General features: G+C 42.2%; 1 protein-coding gene across 1 annotated transcript in view; it reads left to right on the top strand.

Annotated features, from left to right (window-relative positions):
• Window positions 1-1,576: 1,576 nt before the first annotated feature.
• lrp4 (low density lipoprotein receptor-related protein 4) overlaps window positions 1,577-8,912 on the top strand; it is a gene marked incomplete in the record, with an annotated part of 92,810 nt that continues 85,474 nt past the window's right edge. Inside the window, 1 exon segment of the mRNA XM_035682344.1 lies at window positions 1,577-1,908. Within this exon segment, the coding sequence (XP_035538237.1) occupies window positions 1,848-1,908 (61 nt within the window).

Below are 8,912 nucleotides of genomic sequence, written 5' to 3'. Positions count from 1 at the left end.
GTGTAGCATGATTTTGAAGCTGTTATTTTAAGGTAAAAAAAGTTACATAATGTGGCTTTAAAGAACCAGTGTGTAGGATTTAGTGGCATCTAGTGGTGAAGTTGCAGATTACAATGCCCTCCACTCACCCTCCCATTCCCAGCATATAGGAGAAACTATGGTGGCCACAAAATTTGTGAAAAATGCAAAAGGCCCTATTTAGAGCCAGTATTTGGTTTGTTCAACATGGTGGAATCCGTAGAAGAGGACCCGCTCCCCCTGTAGATAAAAATGACTCATTCTAAGGTAACAAAGCACAGAAATCTTGATCATTTTTATTTTATTATACACTAATGAATATTGTATTCCATTTCTGTCAATACATCCTCCTAAATCTTACACCTTATAAATGTGGGACCTTTACTTTTTCTGTCTTGCAAATATCACAGAAAACCTTTAAAACTCATCTATCTGATGAAACTGATCAAAAAATGTGTTGATGGGAACACCGGCATCCCTTTAAGTGTGACCTTATGGGACCAAATGTTGTTTTTTTTTCTCTTTGATACTAGCATTCGTATACTTAACTTCTTACTTTGTTCATGCTTATACTTAATGTATATTGTTTCTGTTGTGGTGCTTTATCCTACTATTCTTATAGGAAGCAGTGATATGTCTAAGATCTCTCATAGTGAGATTAATGGTTCTATGGGAAATTGTAGTGTGTCTCTAATCTTAATTAGTGAACGTAAAGTGACTTAATTATGCTTAATAGTTGTTCTATGTGTGATGGAATCACTATCATATGGTTAATAACGAGTTTATAGAGACTGTTTGGACTAAACTTAATGTATAAACTTGTGGTGTAACTATACCATGCCCATTGGAACGCCTTGTAATCCTGGAGAAAAAAAGCATATGTCCACAGTGACCTTTTTGGACTTAATTGCATTTTAATATACCCATAATTTCCCTCCAGTAACTTTTTGTAAATCTGTGGTACTGAATAATGACCTCATCCCATGGTCATTACACCCCACTGTGGAAACCACTGCTCTGTCATTTGCCTCCATTGACTTAAGTGACAACAGAGAAGCTTCCCCCCCCCCTCTTCGTCTTCTCTTCTTTAACCCACATTGTTAGAAAGAAGGGCAGAATGAGAGGACGGGGGACCAGAGAAGTTTTTCCACGCGGTGAAGAGAGGCACAAACTGTTTACTCATGCCTCCAGATGCTGTCTGAATTTATCCTTTGATTTGCTGACCACCAGCCTCTTTTTTTTTTTAAAAAAAACGCTGTAATTTAAGAAATGACACAACGAGAGCAGAGATTTTTTTGGAAGAGCCGATTTCTTGCGGGATAGGGAAGCGCGGAGAAGAATGACGGGGAACAAAACGCAAAAAACACAACAAAGTTTGGAGATTAAATGATTGTTTTGTATTATATCATTTTTAACGTGATAGTGATTTGTCAGTGTCGCTCATTTACGCCCGAGTGAGCTTAAAAATACCGCGGTAGACACAGCTAACACCCCCGTAGCCTGTGTTTGGTACAGTCCACAGCTCCTTTTGGTAGCTACAGCGTAGGGAACTGGAGCACAACATGTTGGAGACCGTGGCCGAGCTGTTCCCCTCAGAGTTAACTTTTTAATCCCGGTTTTGTCGCGTTATCGCACACAAGAGGAGGAGGCGGAGGAGGTCGGGGGAGAGAAAAAAAAAGGGGGCTAACAAGTCAGTCATGGTATGAGGTTAGCGTGAAAGCCGGAGCGTCCTCTTGCAACTCAAGCCCGTTGATATTTAACTGGGGAGAATAAGAAGAGGGAGTAGGGAAAGGGAAGCCCGGAGAAGCGAGAGAAAAGCGGGGTACAAGATGCAGCTGGCCGCGGTGCTGTGGGGCTCCCTGATAACTTTGCTGCTCAGCCAGAGTCCAGGTAAGAAAATGTCCGGTTGAAAATGTTGCAAAGTGGAGTTGAAACTGCATGTGAGCCTGTTTGGGAAGAGGTTAACGGAGGTGTTTTGTTTAGTAGTATTTTTTTTATTTTTAAATTCCCTCCTTATCTGCTCCGTGAATTGGTTTGAGTCGCACATTCAGACATTTCAGCTCAGCAGCCAAGTTTCCCCTTATTAGAGAGAGCAGTTTAGGTGTTTAAAATAGAAACTGTAGTGGAAAATGTGTCTTTGTGTGAGTGCTGATTCCTTTTTTTTTCTCTAAATCTTGTTTGACAACATGCTTGTGTAAGTGTTGAAGCGATGGCACAAGCTCTCAGATCTGCAGCACATTTTATTGATTAAATTGCTTTCCATTTTATATTTTCACTTTCAGTACTTTATGTTTTGTAGTCTTGAATCTTTACTTACACCATGTACCCCCACTTACCCTGTATACAAAGCTATACGTGCTGTATGGGTATTACATTTTGCAGTGCATAAAAAAGCTGATTATATGGGTTTATGAAAGATTTTGCAAGTAGTTTTTGGTGTTACATGCTGGTTAGGCTGTATGTGTGTATGCATATGCATGATGTTCTGTCAGCTCTCCACACTGAGGCAAATGCTGCCATCAGTCCCGGGTTGGATGTGGGAGTACAATCCCAAATCTGAAATCAGTTAGAATGCTGTTTTAAAGCTGTAGCTGGTCTTGGATGTGTAGAAGCTTAAAATGAGACATGACATGTAAGACAGAGCATGTGGGATGGATTTTATGCTCTTGCATTGGTTATAAACTGGTAGAAAGTTCCTTAAAGTTACTTAAAAATGCACTTTTCACTTGTCTCTGTTAGGCAAACGATCCACTGACTTAAATCAAAACCCGGGATGTTGGAGGATGCAGCCTTTATTTTTCCATTCAGTTTAGAAAAAAAAAACCCAAGCACTGCTCTTGGCTGTGATTGCAGGTGAACCGGGTTGTTTATCTATGATAACCTACATCCTGCCCCCCCCCCCCCCCCCGGCCCCACCCCCGCATCCAGTCCTCACGACCCCAGCAGCCCTTTGTAATAGCGTCTGAGTGATTTCCACCACCCCCTCCTATGTTTTCTCTTAAACACCTTGTATTTACAACATGCTTTAGACAGCCGCTGAATGCAAGGACCCTGCACACACACACACAGAGTCATAGACATGGGTGCTGTGTCCTCTGACATGATATGAAATGATTTACCTGACAGGATAAGAAAAAAAATGTAATGTAAATTGGCTGGTTGGACCTCAAAAGGAGGTCGTGTAATTGTGACGAGTCCAAAATGTCACCAAGAGACTGCCGCTAGAATGTCAGCCTGATAAGATTTGATATCCAATTGAAAACAAAGGCCCCTCTGGATGATCCACATCCTATTTATAGTAGGGTCTTTCATCCTTTCAGATGTAGTTATCAGCGTTTTCCCCCGCCTCCCCTCTTTGTGGCGGGTTAGGGTGCGTCCTCTTTTGATTATGGACTTGTTCTGTCATAAAGCAATTAAGTCTGCTGGGCCTGTGTGATGTCTTAAACACATCGTTGTCTGTTGTGCGTGAGCGTGCGCTGCCGCTGTTGGCATTTTCCATTGTGGCACACAGCGTATCAACTGATGCGGGTTTTTACAAGGCCAGTGCCTCTTTTGGTGCTGAAGCAGCTGATAGATGGTGTTTCATTTTCTATTCAAGGGATCTTTAAATTTTTTCCAGGAATTCCAAATATAACATTTTCCTCTCAGAGTTTTATTTTTGTCAGGGTAGAAAAGCCTCTAAAATAGCATTTAAACCCTCATGTTAAACCCTCATGTGACATGTTCGCACTAATGACGTTATTTTAGGGCGAGCGACTTTTAAAGTCGGGCTCTCATACCACAGCTATCCAGTGGTTGGGAAACTCCAGGATACATGAAAAACCAGCATAGATAAATCTATCTTTGAACAATTAATTGAGTAAACAAAATGTTCAAAGCACAAAAATGATATATGGATCTAACCCGACGTATCGGCTGTTATTTTTCATCGAACTCTTGTATTATACTGATATACCATTATGGGTTCATGGAACGACTGGGTAATAGGATATAATTTCTACGTTTGTGTTACAGTGGAATGGCATTATAAAGGCCAAAGCCGCCAGTCCCAACAGACAGTAGATGACTCCGGGGGCTACGATTTATTACATGCCTAATCCCCATACACTGCCTGTGTGTGTGTGTGGTGTGTGAGGAGAGGGAGAGAGACGAGACGGAGAGAAGAGAGAGAGAGTCCAACATGTGTGTAAGGTCAAAATGCCTTCTCAGCCAAGTCTAGTGGCCTTGTATTAATGGGCTGAGTTGGACTAATGGCGTGTTGGAGAGTGTGTTATACAGTTTAATGATGTCGTCTGGGACAGGAGGACCTCTCACCCACTCCTACGATTCCTCACTGAACACTCCGCATTTACTAATCAACTATCGATTGGACTCACAGGTCACTCAGAACCTCCAGTGTCGTTCCACTGAAGGCGTCGCTGCATATTAGATCACATCTAAACTTACAGTAAAGCGTCACTGACAGATGAATCCAGAATCCCAGTGGGGATGGGATGAAATGTTCAACTTGCATGACGATCCTGGTCTCGCTGAACGGAGACAGTGCTGCTGTATGAATCTGACAGCTGGGCAACTGTCCAAAAAACTCCTTCCTCGAGTGGGGTTCGTTGGTTTTAGCTGCTGCAGCCAAACAAAGGAGAAGGATGTGGATGATGATAGTAAAACGCTAGGAAAAGAAGTGGGCTGCAACTTGTGATTATTTGCATCATAAAAAAAACCATTGCAATTTCCCAGAACACAAGGCTACTTCTTCAAATTGCTCGTTTGGTCCAGCTGAAAGCAAAACACCAAGGTATTCAATTTAAAGAAGATATAAGAAAAGCAGCACCTCCTCACCTTTGAGATGCTGAAAGTGGTATTTTGCATTTTAACTTGATAAATTGCCCAAATGAGCATCCAGCTGTGGATTTTAGCAGAGGCAGTTCACTTCACCTGAAGTAAAGAGCACCTTTTCTAACATCAAAAAATGAGTGCACCTTTGATACAAACCTTTAACCTTTGGGGAAAAATAGCAGAGCTAATGGCTCATTTTAATGAGTATGGCTGTGGTCTAGGTCGGTATGATATTAATTTCCATGAATAACTGTAAATTGATCACTAGAGACAGGTAGGGATGGGTATCAAACCTAAAAAAACGTTTTAATACTGACTAAAATGTGTGGAATATTAAAGACTGTTAGTAATAAACTTAATTCACGATTTAATTTACGAAACTGGGTTCATGATATGATTTTTCTCACAATTTATTGTTTACAAAATGGCATTGATTACACAAAACATCTACGAAACATATTTTCTGATATATATGTGTGTGATATGGGTTATATTTCATTTTAAGATTCCTTTTTATTTTTCGAGGTGGGGTATGAACTTTTGAATTTCCTTTTCTTTGTAAAAGTGAAACTGACGTCTTTGCACCTTAATACAGCAACTGACACAAGTGACGTAGGACATCAAACAAGCAAAGTGAAAAGTAGACACCACCCTCTGCTGTGTAAAAAGAGTATCACGATTCATTTTACGACTCACCGATTTTGAATCTTCACGTATTTATATTGCAATTTATCTGTCTCACGGTATATCTTTTCATTCCTGATTGTAGTAATTTAATGCGGAATACTTCTTGGATGGTTCCTTGACCACATCACAAATGCGTTACTATTGAAGATGTTGTTTTAACCTTCTTTTGATCGTCTAGTCGACTAATCATTTCGACACAAGTGGTAATTAAAAGGTGAACAGAAGAAGTTAAAATAAGAAAATCACAAACGTAAGACCAGCGTAGAGAAGGAGCAGAAAGCGGGTTGAAAAGTGGAGGTGGGGAGTTTGGCCTTGTGTTCGCTCGAGTGCTCTGCTCCGTGGTTCAAGTTGCTGCCGGCCTTTGTGCCCTTCGCTGCCGCCTGTATCCCCTCCTCGGATTGATTAGTCCCCTGACATTGCCCTCCTTATCCTGGACTAACACACACTCTCACTAGTGGCCTTCTCACAGAACCCGCAGGCGTGGTTTTGCGTACCCAGCAAGGATTAGAATGTTAATTTATGACTTTGTCTTGCAAAATAGCTCCAACACCACATTTGATTAAGTGTCCTCAGAGTAATTGTGTTGGTATTAATGGTGTTGCAATGTTGATATTACAGAATAACTCAGCCTACAGACAGATTTATTGAATGCCATGAGTTGTTTTTGGTACAGATTCCACTCTGCAGGCGACGATACTTTCCTCCAACAGGGAAAGGTTGTTTTGGAGGATGTGGCCGTGGCTTAACATCTACGAAACGGGACTCCTTTGTCTGTACTCCTGGCAAGCTTTGATTGTTTTGGCATATATGCACATTCACCTTCCATTCTGGCGACTTACTGAAGCTTTTCAAGGGCTTCGGGGGGAGGACGAGGGTGAACGTTTCATTAATGGATCTGAGACTGGAGCTGCTGTGTTGGATGAGTGCATGTGATTTTTGTGTCCTGAATGACTGTGTGTGTGCCCTCCTCTGGTCTAGCTGGTTGGGTTGGTGTCAGCCAGGCTTTTGCTTTCACCAGGGGAAGGCAGACTGGGCCACCTGATACCCCCAGTGTGCTTTGTGTGTCTCTGCTGAGAGGATGGAATTGCACCTCCAAGGTAGCAGTGGAGGTAACCTATGATTACTTGATTCGAAGCCCCCCTTCCAACATTCCCATATGGATAAATGTCAGACCTGAAACCCCCTCCCTCGCCACTCTCCTCATGTTCCTCCACCTTCCTATAAATCACCTTGCTCTCTCCCTGCGAGGCCGGCCTCCGCTGCGAGAGACCCCTGGGCGGGCACTCGTCTTTGGGGTCGTGTCTGATTTCAGAACATGATGCCATGGCCCCGGGGCCCATTTCAATTATGTTCACAGTGCTAATATATGTCACAGATGTCTGCTTTGAGAGAACACGAGCAAGCAAACAAACAATGTCAACCACTGGCAGCCCTCTGCAGAGAAGAACGGTTAGCGGTGTAGCAACAGAAACGATCCACTGCTGGAAATTTGGAATTTGGTGCTGCTTTCACACACGACATGGATGATGATGGATTGCCACCTAGCCTATGTGCATTTGTTTATTTCAATGACCTGATGTTTGAGGGAATTTAAAGTGGAGTTTAGCTCCTTGGTCCAAAAGAAAGCCAAAATAATTAATATACATGGGCCATCTGGCCAAGGACAGTAGATGAAAATTAGCCTTCCAAGCTAACTCTGGGCCATTCACAGGTTGATCAATCAGAACTGGGTTGGCAGGCAGCTATGGGTCAGGTTGTAGAGTGGTCACAATTAATCATAGGCTTGGTGGTTTGATCCCTACCTACTCCTGTCCACATGGAGAAATGTCCTGGAGCAAGACACTAAACCCCGAATTGCTTCCAATGGTGGAGAGATTGGCCATCAGTGTGTTAGTGTGAATCGATGAATGACCGACAACGTGCTATACAGTATAAAAGTGGTCCATTGCCCTTTGGAGCAACCCAATTTTCAAAACGTGTTTTAAAGAATTGTTGGTTTCAGTTTAATGAACATTTCTTGTTTGAGGGATTAGAACAAATAAAGTCCTAAAGACAGATTCCCATCACTTTTTGACAATAAAATCAGAATCTGAAACCTTGGGTAACACAAGAGATATGCCCACAGGGTAGAAGTTTGTTAAATGACATCATCAGTAGAAGAACTGTACTGTGATACTCCTACTGTAAAAATGTTTGCGATATGAAATTCAGGCCACGTCACTGTAGAAGTTTGGTATTGAAAGACGTTTGACGTTTTTTAGGCCATGTAGCATGAATCCGAGTTCCTCAGGGGTTGCAGATTATTGGAGGCTGTAATAAACTCTGGTTCTCTGTCTCAGCGGGGGTCTGCTGTAGAGGACAGAAAGATAAGCAGGGCTGGAGACTCGCTGTCTGAGCACAACCAGGGGAGGGGGCAGGGACACAAAGACATTTTGAAGGACACACACTCGTACCGATCCATAGTAACTTAATTCTTCAGAGGCTTCACTTCTCTCTCGCTGTGACTTGTGGGGTGGGGCATCTACAGGAACGTTAATGAAATTCTGGAAAATTTGGAAGAAGTCATCAGTGTGAAATGATCGTGGCTTCGGTGGATTTTTGTGATGAAAGGCCTCTTTCCATCCCTGAATGTGGTTTCAGCCATGCATTGAAAATAAGCCACTTATTCTTTTGTATTGTCCCTGTAACCAAGACATCATGGGATGCTCTTTGCAAACAAAAAGAAGACATTTGTCTGATGCCAGTGTCTGTATGGGTTCAGCCTTTACTGAGTGGCGACTGGGAATTGGTGCAGCCATATTTTCAGCGTGTCTAATGGCTGAAACTGCACAGTGGGCCACACAGAGAACCACATGGCCTGGATATGACTTTGTGTGTGGGCAATAGAAACATCTGAATGATTTGTCAGTGCAGGACAGTTGTCCCCATGTCATTTCTTGGGGAGGGGGTGTCCAATCAATCTTAGAAATGAATGGCCACTTGCCAAAGTTAAAATTTTTTATAGACAGCAATCAATCATATATCCCTCTGTTTGATGATCATTGCTTAACAACTGTTGGAACTCCTTAGATGGAAGATTATCTTTTAAGATTGTGAGCAAACACACTTTCTAAGCTCTAAAAGTTGGAAATATGGCGATGTTCCATTGAGCTCCAAAACTATTTAAAACGCATCAACGAGCCGCACAATAACACTGGGTGACATGTTCTTTTATTTCCATACTACCACTGTTGCTTATCTCAGTACTACATATACACTAGTGTCGCTAAATACTCTCTAGAGCATGTATGTTAATCTGCTGCTGAAAATAGTCCCCAACAAGTGCTCAATGTTTCACCGTTTGAGCAATGTTTGCTAAAAACTACAGTACCCAG

This window comes from Morone saxatilis, unplaced genomic scaffold (genome assembly GCF_004916995.1).
Source record: "Morone saxatilis isolate NCDOM2014 unplaced genomic scaffold, NCSU_SB_2.0 Contig11, whole genome shotgun sequence".
NCBI lineage: Eukaryota > Metazoa > Chordata > Actinopteri > Moronidae > Morone > Morone saxatilis.
The sequence above is the reverse complement of the archived record's forward strand: the minus strand, read 5'-3'. Positions and strand labels throughout refer to the sequence as shown.